Genomic DNA, 20,775 nt, shown 5'->3' with positions numbered 1-20,775 from the left:
CAGAAAAAAGGGAGAAATAAAGAAATACTGCGATGTGAATAAAGGAGAAATAAGGAAGGGAGATGACACAGGAAAAAAGGAAATAAAGGGAGACAACGTAGAAAGGGGAGACAGAGCAGAAAGAGGAGGCATCGTACAAAAGGGGATTGATGGAAAAGAGGATAATCTTCATCAGGTCACCACTCAGACAGCCAGTGTAAAGCATAGCAGTGCACGGGTGCAGAGAAGTAAAGAGATGCAACAGTTTTTCGAAATCATACCAGACGCATCGGTGAATAAAACTAACGCCGACATACTCAGATATTTGCAACAGACTGATATCCACATGCAGCGTTTCCTTCCTCGTTTTCTGTCTGGGTTGGATAGAAGAGGGAGGACGAGTGGCGAGGGAAAGCTTCTTATAATTACTGTGACATCTCCGGGACCCAAAAATGACCCTGAATACATCACAGTGGGAAATGAAGAACATACTGAAGACATCACCGTACCAAGTAGCAACGTTCGAGAAGAAGTCACTGAAAACATAGACTTAACGATATCAAGTAGCATCAGTCAAAGAGAGAATACTGAAGATTTAACTGTCTTAAGCAGCAGCACTGAGGAGGAGGAGGAGGAGGACCACTCATGGGCATCAAGTACCAAATTTGAGAAAGAAGGTACTGATGATATAACGGATGCTGAGGACCGAACGGTATCTGCTAGTAACATAGAGGAAAATGACGAAAACTTGAATGTATCCGAGGAGGGGGATACTGAAGGCGTAACAGTATCAAGTAGCAACGCTCAAGAGGAGAATGCTGAAGATCTGAGTATATCAGGGAGTAGCGCAAAGGATGGGGATTTGACCAGTAACAAACCTTCACCGCAAAATAATCTAGCAAACTCGGAAGAGGAGAATAATCTGAATGAACTTGGAGATGGAGCGGCCTATGGTGAAAATGATAATGAAGTCCCGGATGATGATAAAGTGGATGAGATTGATTACGATGCTTTAGGTTGGTATGTCGCATTCTAGGTAGGTTTGTAGCAGTTTTCTGTTTCATATTAATTTTGCACATTATTTTACACCTTAATATTCTTTCGTCTGTGGTGGTCACATTAGAATGGCCATGGATAATGATGAAAAAGAGATATGGGAAGAGAGGTGTGGATGATGATGATGATGAAGTAAAACTAGCCACAACATTGCTATAAAACTACCTATATTTAGACAGAAAAGTGGCACTGATTTCAGAATGCGGAGTGAAGAATGCGGAGGCAAGGATTTTAGGCGGGGAGCAGACTCTGCCTGGAGAATGGCCGTGGCAGGTGTTGCTGGTGCAGTCTTCCTCAGGGCGAGCCTTCTGCGGCGCCTCCCTCATCAACTCACGATTTCTTCTCACCGCCGCTCACTGTGCTACCCTGTTAGTGAGGTGTAGGCTTTGGCATTTACTAACACATTACTGTGCAGAGTTACTGTCTGTAGGACTTTGCAGGAAGGGCACCTAGCGTTCCACCTAAAGCCTATCATCTCATGGTCCTAACGCTCATAATCATATTTTGGAGTTCCCCACCTTGATTGGCTTTTGAAAATGCTTAGCCCTGTCCTTCTCAAAGGACCCTGGACACCAGTGGGTTGAGTCTGTATCAGGTACGAGTTTTGATTTACTTGTGCATTTAATCTTGTGCATTGTATAACAGAAGTCGGGGGCGTATATGATTAATTTGGTATAACAAGGAGGGGGTTGGGGGGTTACGGAACACTATAAAATTTATTAGCGACAAAAAAGTCTTACTGAAGACCCTGGTCAGATAACGTACGCACAGTTTAAAAATCGTACTAAAACATGGGTTGCAGCTTAATACTTGCAGGAACTTCGCTGAGCCGTGTCATCGCTGGAAAGGGATATTTTCTTCACAGCGCCACCGATTTTTTTTTTTTTCACTGTTAATATCTCTTTCTTAGCGCATTATTTTGCGTATTAAAGCTTGTTATTGCATTGTATATTATTTACATGCGCATCAGCATCTGGTCCTGTCCCCCCCTCCTTGCTCTCTCTCTCTCTCTCTCTCTCTCTCTCTCTGTATGTGTATGTATGTATGTATGTCTCACTCCAAATTAACCCCACTCTCCTCCCCTCAGCCTGCCATCGCACCAAATAGAGGCGTGGCTAGGGGGTCACAACTTAAGCCGTAGCACAGAGCAGGGTCGTGTGATCGTCAAGGTCTCCCAAGTCGTCACACACCACCGGTACGACCGCCGCACCCTCGCCTACGACCTGGCACTCCTACGACTCGCCCACAACGTCAAAAACACCCGCACCGTCCGACCTGTTTGCCTGCCCGATTCACGTAGGTATATTGGTGTTCTAGAGATGACGCCTTCACGTGGTGGCATTGATATATCCGGCCTCTCCACTGCCTGGTTATACAAACGTCCCTCATCTCCCTCCATGTCCACTGAAAGAAGGATGGGGAACTGCAGGAGGAGAACTTCAGCCAGCAGTCCACTGGGTTCACGTCAGTATAACCCCAAGGCCACAACAGAAACAACAACGTACAATAGAGTAGGTAGTTTGGGGAAAGTTCATGGATCATAGTCATAACAATCCCAATGAAATAGGATGATGATGATGATGATCATGATGATGATGATGAGGAGGAGGATGAGGATGACAGTGGTATTGATGATGGCTGTGATGTTGGTGTACTGTAGATAAAGACGGTGGTGTTAATGTTGTTGATACTGATGATGATGTTAATTTTTGTAATGAGCTGATAATGATGATAGCGTTGATGCTAATAATGTCGATAATGAAAGTGTTGATAATGAAGATGGTAATATTGATGATGGTGTTCGCCTTCAGAGGAATGGGATGATGATTTAGCGCGTGGTGATGGCGAAAGAGTCGGGGTGGTGGCGGGCTGGGGTCTGACGGAGGAGCAAGGCAAACCCTCGAGCGTACTCCTGCAGGTAAGACGGTACTGTTTGTCACTGCTACCTTGGCGCCTTTTATCATTTGCTCATTTTAATATCGACATAGATAATAACTAGACGACATCCAGACGTATGGTGCAGAATAAATCGCCGTGGAAGAACTGTTACCGATGCATCTCAGTGTGTGGTGTTTCTTTGCCCAGGTTCGACTCCCGTTCGTGAGCGTGGAGGAGTGCCGGCGACTCTACCGGAACATCAATCCTGTGACCGACTATAACTTATGCACCATGTACGATACGCCAACGCCGAAGGACTCGTGTAAGGTCAGTCAGTCAGTCAGTCAGTCAGTCACATCTACGGCAAAGGACTCGTATAAGGTCAGTCAGTCAATTTATCAGTCAGGCAGTCAATCAGTCAGTCACATCCACGGCAAAGGACTCGTGTAAGGTCAGCCAGTCAATCTGTCAGTCAGTCAATCAGTCAGTCATTCATGCCAATGGACTGGTGTAAGGTCAGCCAGGCAGTATCTGTCAGAGCTAAGGGAAAAGTTTGATAGACTTTAACCTGTATTATTGTCGGATTAGGATATTCTTTAGCATTTGATGCTGTACAATTTTATGCTTACCGATCTAAATGAACCTTGTGTGTGTGTGTGTGTGTGTGTGTGTGTGTGTGTGTGTGTGTGTGTGTGTGTGTGTGTGTGTGCGTGCGTGTGTGTATGCTGCGTGTGTGTGCGTGTGTGTGTGGGGGGGGGTATGGCGTGGTGTGTGTGTGTGTGTGTGTGTGTGTGTGTGTGTGTGTGTGTGTGTGTGTGTGTGTGTGTGTGCGTGTGTGTGTGTGTGGGGGGGTGGTATGGCGTGGTGTGTGTGTGTGTGTGTGTGTGTGTGTGTGTGTGTTCGTTTTGCCCTTCTCTTTTGTGACTTTGTTTTGTCCTCTTTGCCTTGTTTGTCTACATCAATTCCAGGGTCTCTCTGGCGGGCACCTGGTGGAGGAGGGTGGGGTTGGGCGATGGAGAAAATTCTGGGTCATTCGCTTGGCCCGAATCAGGTTTCTGCAGACGGTGGCGCTGCTAGGATTTGTAAAATAATTGTGATGTGGCCTAAGGAGAATAGGGATGTCCGGGGGTATTCCTCTAGAAATTGGAGGTAGCCACCGGAGTGGCCAGGCATATTCCAGGGTGGCCAGTGCTACCTTGGCCATCCCTCTAGCCACGCCACTGCCTGCAGGAAGGACGAAGAATGAAGACTGTAGAATATTCCCGAGTGTATAGTCTGGTTCATTCCATTAAAAAAAGTAAGGTAGTATAGAGAAACGATCTTATATTGTGAATTCCTCCGCAGGGTGATTCGGGCGGGCCTTTGGTGGTGGAGGGTGGAGATGGGCAGTGGCGTCAGGTGGGTGTGATCAGCTTCGGGTACGGTTGTGGACGACGAGGCTACCCGGCCGTATATACCCGACTCACCCGTTATCTGCTTTGGATATACATCAACATCGTCCAGATTGAAATTTCCTTCATGCCTACGTGATTGGAGACGATACAGCAAATGGGTTCTTGAGTAGAGAATTATTCGTCAGCCTGTCTCCTTGATGGGTGTGATTTCTGCAGTCAGTGAATAATTGCACAGACGTAGTTGATACATGGATCTATACTCAGTTTTTTTTTTCTTTATCGAGGCGAAGATGCACTCGGCAGGTTAGTGATGATTGAATGCAACATTACTTCATAATCTCATTGCTCGTTAATATCATGAATTGACAACATATATCTAAAGGAGAAATCTGGATTAGTAAATAAGTTATTCGGACATTGTGGATTCAGCCAGTCATCACCAACCTGTCAAGTGCATCTTCGTTTCGATTAAAAAAAAAAAAAAAAGAGTATAGTTACTACGGTACATGAGTTTGCTTTTTAAGTAATCTTAATACATCGGCAGGTTTCATCTTTAAAGAATGTACACCAGTCGTTTTTACATATGTTTTTATTCCTTGGCTTTTAGTTTCTATGAAGAATTTTATATACCCTGAACTTTTATGCACTCATGTAGATAAAAAACAGTCAAGTCTAAGCAGGTTAAGGTAATAAGAAAGGGGCAGATGGATGCTACTGTTAATCAATAGAATTGTAAACAGAGCTAATTCTGGAAGACTGATATTTCTTTGAACGTGATGGACATGTTCCTTTAGTCTATCCATCTATATACCTAGGCTGCTTCCCCCAAGGAAAGGGAGGTTCCATTAGTAAGTGGTGCAAAACACGTTTCCTAATTTCATTTATCATGATGGGTGTGAAAATGTTAACTTAGTGTTAAGACATGTATATATGTGGAAATGTATGAATCGTTCAATTTTTTTTCTTAAATAAACAGATGTCTTTCCCCCCAAAAGAAGTGAGTACTATGTACAATATTATCAGTTATGTAATGTATGTAGCTATCGTATTGCCGAAGTGAATGGTATGATGAATGAATCTGTAAAAAATGAGGATGCAGTGAACGGGAATTACTTCTTTTGAAAAATGTTTTTTTTTTCTCAGTGAGATTCTGCAGAGTGTTAACTGGGAAGGTTTAGAGTTTGGTTTTGTACAACATAAACTTTGTGGGTGTTTATCACGCGAGAGAGAGAGAGAGAGAGAGAGAGAGAGAGAGAGATTCAGCCAATGTTTTAAGTGACTGATGGTTCTTAAGTAAAATATATTTCACTAACAAAAGTTCTCCGGCATTTTTCATCCGGCTGTGGGGAATGGAGCATTTTACAGATAAAGATAGCAATCTGAGGGACAGTAGACGGGAGCGCCTACATCTCGCATGGCATATTACTACTGTACTTTTAGGTGCCTGCACTGAATGACCTGTCAGATGGTTTTGTTGTGGCCCAGTTGAGTGGCCGCTATAATAACAAATAGACGCCTGATGGTTTGTTGGGTTAAGGCGCTTCAACGGAATTTGACCCAACGAGAACTACTGTAGGGTATATCCGAAGGTTGGATAGTGTTTATTGTACACGCACTGCCACTCAAGGTCAATCACCTGGTCACGCCTCATAGAATGTCTGCAGATCTCGGTAGCCTAGTCGGCATCTCTGCACTACAGATGGATCCGTAAATAATTTGATGATAGAACATGAGTATGAAAAGAGGGTGATCGTCCTCTGAAGGTCATGGAAAGAATGAGATTATGGTAAGCATGACTCAATGTTGGCGAACCCTTTCTCAATGATAATTCCATCAATCTATCATCGAATCCTTATTTTCCCCATCAGGAGCGCAGGGACCCTGGACTAGGCAATTTAATTATGACATTCCAGGTGGGGATGATAAGCTTCGCTCGCACGTGAGCATCAGTTAGCAGGGCTGTATGATCTAATGAGGTCTAGCTTGGGGGAACATTTCACTTTCTCTCTCGCCCGTGAACATTAACCATTCCTCGGTAGTAAGGAAGCCCTTCCGGCTACATTTAGTCGGAGTGTACTTGGGTCATTTTATGACTATGCGTCGGTTAGTTATGGTTACCATTCAACGTAGTAAATGGTTTCCTAGCTTACAGTAAACTATTTTGCTTGCCACTCAATGTAGAGTCAACTGAAAGCAGCTCGACATCGAGTGAGTGGATGGCGGGTGCTGCTATCATGATCGTAAACAGTACAGTAGTTAAAAAAAAAAAAAAATGCCGTTGCACATTGAAGATTATTGCTGCTCGCTAATAATAAATGTTCTCGCCATACAACCCCTGAGCCAGTGCTTCCTTATTGAACAGAAAAGAGATGTCTAAGTGCAACTCCGCATTGTTAGTATACAAATAAAAACAAAAGCTAAGCGTTGCGTTGCGTTTATACTTCTTGTTTACATTCGAAGTATTCAGGCGTTTATGGTCCCTTTGGCACGTGGGAGTGCAGAAATTTGCTGTGAGAATCTGTGACTTGGAGTTTTGTATGTAAGTGTTCTTGTTGTTGTTTAACAATATGCGATCTCCAACAGTTAAAGAAGTTGTAGTAAGTCATGTTAACCCCATCAGGCTTTACGGAACAGTGGCTATCTCTTACTGGTGACACTGCACTTTTCCCCATGTTAGGTTATCCGGTCAGTGTAATTATTAATTTGCATTAGTAGTCCGTAAAAAGTGTCAGTAGAATGTAAAATTTATTGACTGTTTAAAGGAAATCCACAGAATCGTTGTTTATACGAATCTGCTAATGGACCCAGTGTCAAAATGCATGAAGGGATACGCAGAATCATATTGGCTATTCTAACTTGCAATATTATAAGCTGATAATGTGTAAGGAGACATATGACCACTGTTTATTATAGTTTTCTTCTTTTTTTCTGTACCATAGCACTTCATGAGATTTTTTTTTAGTCTGAGTGCATTTTTGTTTATGTGATCAGTAAAGCCCAAAAGTTGTTATAAGATCAACGGTGTTAGGAATGGTTTCCAAAAATGCATCCTTTTAGTAAAACGAGGGCATGCTGTAGAGGTACCATAGTTACAAAACTGACCTAACAGAATTAAAATGTAACATATCCTTGAAATAAGGAATTACTGTAGTTAGCTGCCTGGTGTCCCTGGGCTGTAAACATGGGAGGCTTTGTAAAACCTTTTCCTAAGGGATTTCTTTTCCATATTACACCTAAACAGACTTTTTAATGTAATTTATATTTAAATACAAGCATACACTAACTTATAGTAGTAACACATGATGTTGAGGTGTAATGTGCACAGGAAATTCTTAAGGAATAGGTGTTACGGTCTTCAAGAACATACAGTATATGGTCCTATATGACCAGATAGTGGAGAGATATATTAAATATGGTGTTAAGTTCTTTAAAAAAATAATAAAGTGGAAGGAAAAATTCACATGGGATTATATTCTCATAATGGAACCTTTTCCCCAAGTTCAGGCGATGCTCATTGGGTTTTAATTTAGTTTAGATTGGTTGGCATGCTTATTTATTTATCTATTTATCTTTTTAGCCTTTATCATTCTTTTTCTGTGCCTGTCCTCCTCTCTTCATATTTCTCCCTTCTTTCCTGTCACTTCTTATTGCTTTTCTTTCCTTTACAGGTGGCTTTACATTGAGTGACAAGCCAAATGGTTTCCTGTAAGCCAAGAAACCATTTACTATGCTGGGTGGTAACCATATAACCAAACCATACGTGCTCCCTACGTGTCAACAAGTGGGTTGGTGGAGGATTAGTGCCCATCCCCATAAAATAAATAACTCAAAGTCAAATGGCCACCCTTTATGGGATTGTGGCGTCTGGCAGTAGATAGATTTATCTTTTTTTTTATGAAACTGTTAACCTTGTTCCAGCTAGCTGAATCAAGTTCGCAAGTTTAGTTGTTTGCTTTGATTATGAAGGAATTCACTTGTAATATGTAATTTTTCTTGCAGAACAAAAATGGATAAGGAAGACGAAGATCAAAGTACTGACTACAACAGTGAATTCGACAGTGCAGATGAAGATGCTGAATTTGCCTTGTATGCCAATCTCTACTTTGACCCAAATCCAGATGTCATATCAGAAGTTAACAAGGAACCATGCATATCTGGGAATAAAAGCAGTAACGTTATACATTCAAAACCCATGGAACAATTACTGGAAACTGCTGTACCATGTGTAAAGGACTGCACTAATTTTGTGCAGGATGGTGGTGGTATGGTAGAGGGTTCGAAGGACAGGTGTAGATTACTGGAGAAACAGACTCTGGTCTCAGAAATATCCATGAGTTCATCCCCAAACATAAACCAAGGTGCCCATGAACACCTGGAGAATGGAGATCCTGACTCAGGATTTGTAGAAGGTACTAAGGACGGGTGCAGACTACAGGAGCAACAGCCTATACTGTCAGAAGAACTAAACTTAAATCACAATGCCCCTAAGCAGCTGGAGAATGGAGATACAGCTTTGAGATTTGAGGTTGATAATGGAATTCTTGCACACATTACTGCACCTGTACCAGTACCTGGTAATGACGTATGTAAAACTGTTGATACAAGAGGAAATGCAAATCAGAAGAAGGGAAAGGGGGATAGTTCAAATGATCATGATGTAAATAGTTCCGACAACAAGTTACTTAGTAATGTATCTAGAGCTGTTGACACAAGAAGAACCACAAATCACAAACAGGGGAAGAAAGCTAGCTCCCAGATTCTTGATATGAATATTTCCCACAATAAGTTAGGTAATGATGTGGCACGGTCAGGAAGAGAGAGATTGTCGAGTCACTGCAGTGAAGGTAGTATTCCTGGTAATTTACCCTTGGATGAACTGTATTTCAATGTTCCACCAGCTGATAATGTTGCTGAAGCAGAATTACAGGATAAACTTGCAGTGTTTGATAAGAAGAAAGATAAAGAGTTCCAGGAGACAAGAAACAAAACAAAATCAAGAAAAAGAAAGAGAAGCCTAACTGAAGATGATGATGTGCAAGATGTTGTAGAAGATTCAAGGTGTGACAGCTTAACAAAATTAAAAGGCAAGAAAATTGCAAAAGCACAGACAGAAAATGAGGAGCACAAATCATCATCGGGAAATGACTCTGATGATGAGGTTTATATACTGGGACTACCCAACTCTAAACAATATGAAACAGTTACTATATCCTCCACCACCTCCGAGACTGAAGATGTGGATGGAATGAACATGTGTGAAGATAAAACAAATAATTTTCATAGCTCAGTTGACAAAGGACCTGCAAACATTGCCAACAGCAGCAGAATTGATACAGTTGCTCACTTATCATTAACTGAAATCCTAAGAAGAAAAATTAATGGCCCAGCTGAAGATACCATATCCTTAATATCTCTAGACTCTGACGGTGACAGCAGTAGTGATTCAGATTATGATATGTCAGATTTTGATAAGACAGCCGGCACAAATTTAACTTTAAATGTCCATAAAGACTTGTCACAGATTATAAGTGGATTGCTTAGTAGGCAGGATACTGAGAAGTCCAGAAAACAGTCTGCAAGTCCTGTCACTGAAAGCATCAAACCCAGTTATGATTATACCCACAAAAGACCCAACTCAAAGAAGGTCCCCTCTTGTACGAAGTGGACGCAAGAGATGGTCAACTTTTATGATTCTGATGTGTCAGAGGAGTTTGATGTGAGTGCCATACACCAGCAGCAGTCAAGTAAGTTGTAACTTTTTGCTAAATTTTTGATGTATTTTTATGTCTTTAGTAAGCTCCTAAAACTTCTTTCTTATCAGAATGTTTCTGCATATGTCACTATTCTTTTCTGTGACCTTTATGGAAACCATATTAGTTCTGGTATGTACCATAAAAGATATAAATGACACAAGAAAATATTAAGGTGTTAGAAGTAAAGTAATTCAGTAAGGAAGAGTGCCACAGAGCCACATAAAGTAGACAAAAATAAAATCTCTTTGGCCTGTGTACTCATTAAGGAAGCTCCCAAACACATCTTTCTTTTGTGTATTTATATTGATACATAGCATTTTAATAAACACATGAATGTTTATGCAGCCTAACCTGGTAATAACAATGTTTAAACAACAGAAATGAGCTTAATAACTACAGTATGCAAAAATATTGCTAATGAAGAGCTGCTAGAAAGCCTCCAGTGTTTTCGAGAATTCCAACCATTTCATTCTGAGCTGGCTTCTTTTGAAATACTGTACAGATGTTCGTTGTACTGGGACTTTGAGAGTACTGTATGCACTGTAGCTTTATGGTGTAACTTTATGGATGCTTTCACTATTTTACAACTTCCTTCATATTTCCCACAACTCAGTAGTAGAGTAAGACAGTAATATGGCTCTACATCCTTCTTTTAATGGTTTTTCATGACGAGTACCATATTCTTTGTACAGTTCAACCAATCAAAATTTCCAGGAAACTTATTTACCATAAAGCTTATCAACTGCATCAGTGTAGCTTGGTTAACGTGTGTGTCAACAGTTCTTTGTTGTTGCAAATGATGTGCTGTCATTAATCAAGGCACAGAGAAACTGTCACATTTCACTTGCTAAATATTGCTTCTTCTTATTGATCCTTATGTCTACTTCTGTACTGGAAAGGGATGCCTTTCCATGGTGACACTGATGTAACAAGGTGATACTGCTGGCCATTCATAAAAATGTCCCTCAACCCTCTCCCTGTCCTCCAAAAGAAGGATTTTGGACTGCAGAAAGGCAGTTTCAGCCTGCAGCCCACAAAGGTCATTTCTGGATGATCCTGGGACCAGTATAACAATAATCCTTATGTCCAGTTTTATTTCAGATTCAAAGTCTGATTGGCACATCATCAGAGAGGACCTCTATGGAAGCAGCAAAGGAAGATACTACAGCTATCAAGAGAGGTGTACAATATGTCGTCAGTTTGGACACCGGTCCCATGAGTGCAAAAGAGTGCCTCATTGCCACCTGTGCTCTGACACTTCCCACACACAGCGACATCAGTGCCCAAAGAACTGCTGCTTCCGGGTGAGACACACATAGATACGGGGACTGGAGGAGGTAGGAGAGGGGGATGCTTACTGCACAAGGTCCAAGCGAGGAGGTGAAGGGTCACCCAGTACTTGGCCACAGTTGAATGCATATTGAACCAACTACATTCATTGGATTCTAAATACATCCATCATCAAATCCTGTGTTGCCCCATGAGGAGCGTAGGAGCCTGGGGCTAGGCTCTTGACATTTAAGATAAGAGTGAATTCTAAATACACAGCAAAAATTATTATTTTACATTGATATCTTCAGTTTCTCCCTGATTATTTACAAACTGCATTGGATGTAATACTCACGTTGAAATGATCTTCACAACTGTAAAGACTGTATTCCAGCACTGGGAACTTCCGACGAGCAGCCAGCCACCACCGCTTTTGTTTATTCTTATTTGCTGGAACACAGAAGAATAATTTCCCAGGTGTGCTTTTGTCTGTGCACTTACAGATTGGGACGAAACACCAGCAATTATTCCTCTTGTCACTGAACATTCTTGGAGGCCAGAAATAAGCACAGAGTATGCAGGCTACATGTAAACAAAGTTGACTATGCCACCTCAGTGTGAGTAGTGAAGTTACTATTGATCAGAGGCCATTTCAGAGTCCAATGATTTTTTAGCTACATTGTCTATTATTTTTTCATATACCGGGTATTTGCAAAAAATTTTGGAAAAAATGTAATAGTAATTTTGTGTATTTTTTACCAGCACAAAAATTCTACCTAAAAAAAAAGTTTTGACTGGAAATTCGTCTATTAGGTACATTAGCTAAGTAAGTTGTGGTGTGAGGAGCTGCAAGGGAAAGTAGGATATGATAATGATGATGCTGATGTCACTAATGTGGTGATGTCTGTGTTGTGAGGGAGATGCATGAGGTAAATGTGTTGTCTGTGTTATTAGAGTGGGGTACATGAGAAGTGAGTGAGTCATTGTGTGAAAGGCTGCATAGGAAGGTAGGATATGATAATGATGTCATTGTATCTAATGTGTGTTTTTTGCAGTGTGGAGATGAATACCACAGTTTCTGCTATGACACAACATTCTCCACCCAATGCTATCGTTGTGGCTTCAAAGGTCATACCAGCAGGCTATGTCCAAGTCTCTGGAGGGATTACCATTTAACAGTAAGTTCAGATGGGATAGTTTAACCCCTTCACCACATGGGTAGACTTATTTTATTGTGCTGTCTTCAGATGATGATGATGTTCAGTCTCACTTTTATGCTGTTTGTGGTATGCAGTATCATTTAATGTCAAAACAGATGGAATAGGTTACTGGTAACTTTGCCACACTGGATGCTGCTGCACAAATATGCACACATTCAGTTGGCCTTTTCCTTACCTTGATATAAGTACAGTACTGCTGGGAAGTATTTGTTGCCTAATTATGAGATCCCTTTAACCAATGAGAATATGGACCCTACTTCCACCTACTTTTCATGTGTTTTTAGAATGTGGTAGCCTAGCCTTAGGCCCCTGTAAGTCATTTTTCCCCCCCCTTCACGTGTTTAATAGGTACAGTATTTATGATGGTATGTGTGGAAGGTGTGCCAATAAGGTGGAGCCGGAATTCCAATGGCTTTAATGATGATGGAATAAGTGTATGGCTCATTCCATTGAGCATGCTGTTGACAGCATATCAAAGTGCTGTATGTTTTTTCCTTTCACATCCTTTATATACCCTGCATCACCCAACTTACAGGTAAGAAACAGAGGCAGGATGGTGATGATGATGATGATGTATCCAGGAACTTGAAATGTATGAATTATTGTGTGATTTATTTCACTGGGCATCATATTAATAGTTCCCCCACCTTCATGCTTTCTTTTTCATTGTTTCTAGATCCTACCTCACCCAATATTTAGGGACCGGGTATGGAAAAGTACAGGATGATGATGATTATGATGACTGTGTGGCCCATTTACCTGAGCATACTGTTCATAGTTCTCCCACTGTCACATTTCACTTCCTTCTCCCTCATTCCCTTTTTAGGTGAGAAAAACAAATGTCAGAATGGTGATTATTTTATTATTTTGTTTATTTATATATTTGTTAATTATGTAGGTCAGATTAATAACAATGTTTTTTTCCAGACGTCTGGCCTCATAGCAGAAACTTATGGTTCGGCACCTGTGATGAAACGTTATTGTTACATGTGTGCCCAGAGAGGACATTTCGGCCATGAGTGTCCTGCTAGATATGTCCGCACATGCCCTTATCCTCCAGTCTCCCAAGAAGTCCGCTGTTACGTGGAGGAACCTATGCCCTCAGGTGATGTTCAGATCATCTACCCAGAGGAGGAGAAAATCAGTAGAGTAAGTGTTGAGCTGATGTGGTTGTGCTGGAAAGTATTTACTGTGAGTTAGTATAGCCTTGTGGAGTGAGTGTAGAGTGAGAAATTGACTAGGCATGTGACCTGTACATATATCAGTGTGATGAATGAGGGGGACCAAGGATCAGATGGAGGGATGGGTTGGAGGAGTATATAAATTAGGATGATGTGAAAGGAGAGATAGAAGCTTGTTGGTGGAGGAAAGGGTGACATGGAGGGAACTTTTTTATGGCTAATCCTTAGAATTAGGCAAGTAGATAGACCTTGCTGGAAGGACACAAGTCAAGAGTGAGACTAGTGGAAATGAGTTATTTGAGAGGAGCATATGAAGTTACACGGAGAGACAGACTGACAAATAAGGAAGTGAAAGAGCATTGTGGTGTAGACGTGGATTGATAGAAAGCGTTAGGAGAAATACAGTGAGGTGGTTTGGCCATGTGGAGATGATGGAGAGCAAGAGACTAATGAGGAGAGTGTATGTGAGTGAGGTGGAAGGGAGGGAGAGGGAGGGGGAGGCCAAGAATGAGATAGAGGGATAGAGTGGGGGTACCTGTATATGAGAAAGGGGAGTGTGCGCTGGGAGCAGGGCAGAGAAATAGCAAGGGACATGGCAACATGGAGGCAGTTTGTTTGTGGCCACCCCTTACAGGATTAAGGCATCTGGCAATAGATAGGTAGATAAATAGATGAAGTACGGTACTGTATGTGCTTAAAGAAAATGTGCGTGTATACAAAACAGTACATCATACAACATACAGACATAGTGTATACAGTACACTGATCAGGGACACATAATTGCTTGACTGATGGAAGCTTGCTTTTCAGAGACAAAAGTTCACAATGGTGCCACTAACAAAAAGGCAAAAATTAATGCTGAGGCATAGAAGAGGTGCGCTTCTCAGGGAAATAGAGAAGGTGACTGGAGCCAAACTTGTTATCCGATTTTTCAACAGAACTTGTCAGGTAAGTTTGAAATTTCTTTCAGTAAAAGCTTCTATTAACCAGATGTTGCCCATAAGGGTTTACATCTGAGGATTGGTTGTGGCTTGTTGCTCATATAATGTAATTTAGAAGCAAGCAACTGGTCCCTATTCCCTTAAATGTGTTTAATGTCAGAAGTGAGTAGCCTATCAACTGGGCCCCTATGCTTCTGTTGGGGCAAAAAGATGGAGTGATACGGAGGTGAATTGCTGCATGAAAATATTGTGATACCAACTCTTACATATGGAAATGAAGCTTGGACTTTGTTGGAGGGACACAAGAGTGAAAGCATTGGAAATTATTTATCGAGAGGAGCAAATGGAGTCACATGGAGAGACAGACTGACAAATAAGGAAGTGAAGGAGTGTTGTGGTGTGGATGTGGGTGTGATAGAAAGCATTAAGAGAAATACATTGAGGTGGTTTGGCCATATGGAGAGCAAGAGACTGATGAGGATAGTGTATGTGAGTGAGGTGGAGGGGGGGGAGAAGGAGGGGGAGGCCGAGGATGAGATGGAGGGATGGGATGGAAAGGTATATGATAGAGGGGTGTGTGAGTTGGGAGCAGGACAGTGAAATGGCGAGGGACAGGGTGACGTGGAGGGGATTTGTTTGTGGCCACCCCAAACGGGATTGAGGCGTCTGGCAATAGATAGATAGATAGATGGACATTTAACACAATCGATTATAACATTCTATGATTTCCGTGTTTTAGGATCATGCATTGTAGAGAAGCTGGCTGTATGTCTAAAAGTAGTTACATTGTAGTTTGTTATATTTTTTAAGTAGACCAATGGTAAGAATTTATTTTTCTCTATTCTAGGTTTGTATAAATGGTAGTAGAGATGCTCAGTCCCAGGCCAAAGAAATGCTAGAGCTGAAGATGCAAGAAGTTGGCAGTAAGAGAGACACCATGCTGCTGGAGAGTCGGCATAGAAGTCTGAATTGGGGCTCCCAATTTCTCCAGTCCCTGACCAAGGGCATGAGTAAGGATAGGATTCTAATGAAGCTGAGGAATTTCAAAGATCAACTGCATCAGCCTCAGTTCAAATCAAGGAAGGATTTTAAAAGGAGACTCAATCGGCTGGAAATACTACAGAGGAATATTGTGAGGAATGCAGCACCCTATGCAAAGAAGACGGTTCAGGAAATGCAGCAAGATTTGAGGAAGTTGTCAATATCTGTAGGGTCGAATGATGAGGGCAACTTAATTGACCATTTCATATCAGAGGTTACTAAGTGTAATGGAGATTCTCTGCCTGAGGAAGTGTGTAAGTCCATCAGTGAATATGTTACAAGTGTGTTTCACCCTTCACTGGAAGATTTAGACAGAATCTTGGAGCGTGCATCAGTGCACATGAACTACCAGCCATATTTACAGGAGGAAAATCACAAAGAAGAGTCAGACAAGAAGAAAGGAAAGGAAGGTAAACTGCAGGAAAGTCAGGTAAAGAAAAAAGGAAATGGAACACCAGATTTAATGCCAAAGGCCTCTGAAGGTACTTTTAATCTTGTGGGAAGTCAACAAAGTGAGAGAAATAAGAATGAGATTAATGATCAAATTAGTGCATCAGTTACGGATTGGAAACTTACAGAACAAGCAGAAGATGTTCAGAATTCTCTGCCAGGCAGCAAGAATGCTGGTAATGGAAAGCAGCATGCAGATGACAGTTTACAAGAAAATGAAGTAAACAGAAAACTAGTTAAAACAGGCACTCTTGATTATTCTGAATATGAAAAGACTGTTCTCCCAAATCCTGAGTTGACCTGGAAAGGAAAAACAGAGAAAAAAGGAAAAACAAAGAAAGAGAAGAAGTTTGGTCTAAAGAAAATTGATGAAGCTGCAGGTGCAAAGAAATTTGAAGGATGTGGTAATGGAGTACAGAAGATCAAAGGAGTTAAAACTAGTGGTAAGAAGAGTAAAGTTGGTGTTGGTACAAGTGCAAAGAAAATTAAAAGACTTGGTGCTCATACAAAGAAAATTAAAAGAGCTGATTCTGGTATTAAAAAAAATCAAGAAGGCCCAAGTATAAAGAAAAGTAAAGGAGTTGCTACTCATGCAAAGAAAATCAGAAGGGGTGTTGGGAAGCAAGTTGAAATAGATGATGTCACTGTGAAGAAAACTAAGGGAAAAGGTACTAAGGTGAAGAAAAACAAAAGAATTGTTGCAGGTAAAAAGAAAACAGAAGCAAACAGTGCTTCAAAAAGTGAAAATACTGCAAAGAAGTGCAAAGTGATGAGAGGCAAGAAAGCGAAGAATTTCCCAGATACAGCAAGAGGTCATCCTTCCCCTAGTGGCATAAAAAACAAAGTGCTTCATGGTCAAAGAACTCAGCTTGTCAGACAGAATGGCTTATTTACTGTATTGCTTTGATTTACTAGACTGGATTTAATTTTTGAGAGTTTTATAAGACTTCCAGGAAATCACTGAACATAGGTTACCTTTAGTATATGTACTGTATATACCAGCATAGGGACTACCCAGTATGATTGTTGTGATCCCAGACTCATCTGCAGGTGAACCCCATAAGGCTGCAAGTTGAAGTTACTCTTCTCATTCTCTTTTCAGGAAATAGAGAGAGTTGAAGGATAGTTGTATGCCCAGGCAGTGCATTAGTGTTGCAAATATGTCTCTTTCTCCAGCACCAGTAATAGGTTAGTTGCAAAAAAGATGTTGTAATGCCTGTAAGGTAGAGTCAGGATTCATGGGGTGTGAATCATGAGTGAGAGTATGGGTCATTTCATATAGGGAGGTCTATCTGTCTCTCTCTCAGGGTGTAAAAAAATTATTATTTTTGTTTATTTAAGTTTGGCGCCTGGTGGTTTAGTGGGTAATTACGGCGCCTCAGTCGATTAAGCCAGTGAAAGTTTATATCCAAGGGGTTGGTTGGGGTTTATTGCTCACATAATGCCACTCAGGGATGAGTGAGGCTGGTCACTCACATCTTAAATGTCAGGACCAACTTGCCTTGCCCTGGGCTTCTACGCGTCTCATGGGGCAACATGAGATTGGATAATGGATGGATGAAATTACAGGGAGTCCTCATTTTAAGAAAATAATTGGTTTCTGAAGGTCTTTCGTAAGTTCTTTTTTTCGTGTCATTTTTTTCCCTTAAACTTCTATCAATCTTAGTAGCCCTTATTTTCATGCATGTATGGTTAATGTAAACGAGCATAATATACAAAGACTGTGATATATTTATGTATTCTGTACAGTACTGCGTAAGAAAAGTTCCTCGTCCTTTAACATTGTTCCTACAGTTGAGGGATTCAGTTTCAACACACGTGCTACATCACTCATCCTCTCTCCTCCCTCCACTCTCGTAAATATGTCCACTTTGGTTTCCATTGTAATTGCATGCCATTTTCTCCTGCTACCATCACCACTTTCACTACTTTTCTGTTTCTGAGACATTTTGGGGGAAATAATCAAGTCTAAATGACAAAAATCGCAGCTGATGTTACTTGTGTTAATAACAACAATGCTTCGGGCTTCAAAGCAGAAGGAAGGTAGGAGCACACAGTTGGCATCTGTTGTGGACCACGGACTTGTACTTGGCGTGCGGTTTGAATCAATACCGTTCCCCCCCCCCCCTGAAAATTCTTTCTTTCGTATCTGCAGATTTTTCGTAAGTTGATACTTTGTAACTAGAGGTCTGACTGTAATTGCATAATGAGGTATTGGCCCTATGTCCAGGTAATATATTTATTGTGTTTGGGTATTATGTGTTTAAATTCCCTCTTTATATATCTTGGCAGGATACTGTACAGTCAAGTCTAGGGTGTGTGCTGGTAAAATACTACGTAAAGTGAAACGCATGTAAGTAAGGCATGTTTTACTTTTGATATATAAGTTAAAGGAAAAATAATAATAATAATAATAATTTTTTATTTCAAAACAACTTAACCTCTTTAATTGAATGACGTATTTTTTTATTTTTCTCTTGATACTTTGAGGCAATTGTATTCAGTAAAGAGACTTTTTGAGCTGTAGGAGTTTGGTATAGCCTCAACTAACCCATCACTATTAGAATTCAGTCATAACTTGAATAAAATTGTCAGGAGGTAACAAGAATATACCCATATCAATAAAACACTTTATTAGATTGAAGGGGTTAATAGTGAATCGAGCAACATTAAGTGAAAAACAAGAGTTACAGGTAATTCATCATGAACGTATCCCCTTCAGTGTGGATGAAGTAATTTTTAATTTGTTCTTACTGGTACCACATGATTTTATTCAACATAGGAAAGGACTCTTGTTTTGAAGAGATTTGTGAACACTGAGTCTGAGTGATGTCCATGTTACTTTATTCTTGCTGCTGCCAAACAGTTTTCATTTTCTTCTTTCAGTTCTTCCTCTTCTGTCTTTTTTCCTTCATTTTTCCTCTTCCTTCTCTCTACGGCTGACTTTACACTCGGCGACAAGCCAAATGGTTTCCTGTACACCAGGGAACTATTAACTATGCTGGGTGGTAACCATATAACCAAATTATAGCGCCTGGTGGTTTAGTGGGCAATTAAGGCACTCCAATTGGGTTGAGCTGGTGAAGGTTTACATCTTAGGGGTGGTTGGGGTTTATTGCTCACGTAATGCCACTCAGGGATGAGTGAGGCTGGTCACTCATCTTAAATGTCAGGACCAACTTGCCTATCCTCGGGCTACTGCACCCCTCATGGGGCAATGTAGGATTGGATGATGATGATAATGAAAGAATAGTGAAGAAGACATTCCTGTGCCGATAGGGTTAAGGTTGCATCTAATCCTTCCAGTTAAAAAAGTGTACTGAAAGCTCTGTTAAATAATCATGAGATGCCAAGAGTTAAAAAAAAAAAAAAAAAAAAAAAAACATTCCAGGGCTCAGTGGGTTTATAATGAAATACCTTTAAATGAGGATTACCTATGGCAAAGTGGACAGATTCCATAAACTTATGAGCATTTCTATGTTGTAGTATATTTTTGTTTCTGCAGGAAATGTAAGGAAAAGGTGCAGAATCTTCCCATGGTTCCTGTTCTCTCTGCAAAAAAGGATATCTAAGTTAAAAGAGAGATATAACAATAAGCCTTAAGTGTATTATATAACCCCTTTACATTGCTGATTGTGGTAAATGGTGATGAACATCATCCACTTACTTGATGTAGTGCATCCTACTTCTTTCCTCACCTTTCTGTTTCTGTTCTCCTCTCTTCCTACTATTCCCATCTTTCCTGTCACAATATTTTTCTTTGTTCCTTTTCAGGTGGCTTTACATTGAGTGACAAGCCTAATGGTTTCCTGTAAACCAGGAAGCCATTTACAGTGCTGGTTGGTAACCATATAACCAACCTACACGTGTTCCCTGTGTGTCAAGTGGGTTGGTGGAGAGTTGGTACCCCTCCCCGTAAATCCACTAACTGAGAGACAAACAGCCACCCCTTGTGGGATAATGGCATCTAGCTATAGATAGATATAGATGATGCTGATGAACAGTTAAGTTTATTCTTTCTTTCTACAGATTATATTCAGTGTAGGACCTCTGTATACCAAAGAAGTTAACTAAAGCCATTTTTAGCCTCTGCAGTTTGAAAGGTCTTCGCTAAACTAAATCAAATCATCTGGTGGTAACAAGAATAAACTGAAAAATGGATATTACCAGATTCAAGGGTCACATTTCTTATTTTCTACTTTATCTTGATTTCCGAAACCTCCTGTACGTAACCCCTTCTATATAGTTATGTATTTTAATCTTTATTCTTGCTGTTTACTCTTGTTCTGATTAGTCCTACCTCTGTCTATCAGCTCTGGTCCAAACATCCTGTGACATCTCAATCCCACTAGTTTGTGTCCTAAAACACTGACCCCTTCCCATCCATTACAACTTTTCAACACAAGAAATTTAAACAGTAAAAATGTCCACACAGTGTAAACTGGATATTTATTAGAAGAGTAGGAAAGGAGCTTGGATTTGTCAGGCCAACAGCAGCGAAATACGGCCACTTCAAGAGGGCGTCACAACCCAGCCACCAATGCCAAAGTCCCCACCCTGACTACAGGACGAGGATCAGGAATTTGGTGGGTGAAAATTGAGATTATCCAGTA

The 20,775-nt window shown here is 40.8% G+C and overlaps 2 protein-coding genes across 2 annotated transcripts; both read left to right on the top strand.

Moving 5' to 3' along the window:
- Positions 1–235: 235 nt before the first annotated feature.
- Positions 236–4,443, top strand: LOC145412970 (uncharacterized). The gene is made up of 6 exons (XM_080282793.1): positions 236–995; positions 1,235–1,403; positions 2,123–2,331; positions 2,847–2,953; positions 3,121–3,240; positions 4,258–4,443. Exons 1-6 carry the CDS (start codon positions 236–238, stop codon positions 4,441–4,443), a joined length of 1,551 nt encoding a protein of 516 aa, XP_080138919.1.
- Positions 4,444–6,793: 2,350 nt separating this feature from the next.
- Positions 6,794–17,544, top strand: LOC145412969 (uncharacterized). The gene is made up of 7 exons (XM_080282792.1): positions 6,794–6,846; positions 8,307–10,051; positions 11,162–11,364; positions 12,385–12,507; positions 13,477–13,698; positions 14,541–14,678; positions 15,519–17,544. Exons 2-7 carry the CDS (start codon positions 8,314–8,316, stop codon positions 17,067–17,069), a joined length of 3,975 nt encoding a protein of 1,324 aa, XP_080138918.1. The 5' UTR covers positions 6,794–6,846; positions 8,307–8,313; the 3' UTR covers positions 17,070–17,544.
- The last annotated feature ends 3,231 nt before the right edge of the window (positions 17,545–20,775 follow it).

The sequence above is a fragment of the Coenobita brevimanus genome, chromosome 94 (assembly GCF_032717465.1).
Source record: "Coenobita brevimanus isolate Jiangsu-jjx chromosome 94, ASM3271746v2, whole genome shotgun sequence".
Taxonomy (NCBI): Eukaryota; Metazoa; Arthropoda; class Malacostraca; order Decapoda; family Coenobitidae; genus Coenobita; species Coenobita brevimanus.
The sequence above is the reverse complement of the archived record's forward strand: the minus strand, read 5'-3'. Positions and strand labels throughout refer to the sequence as shown.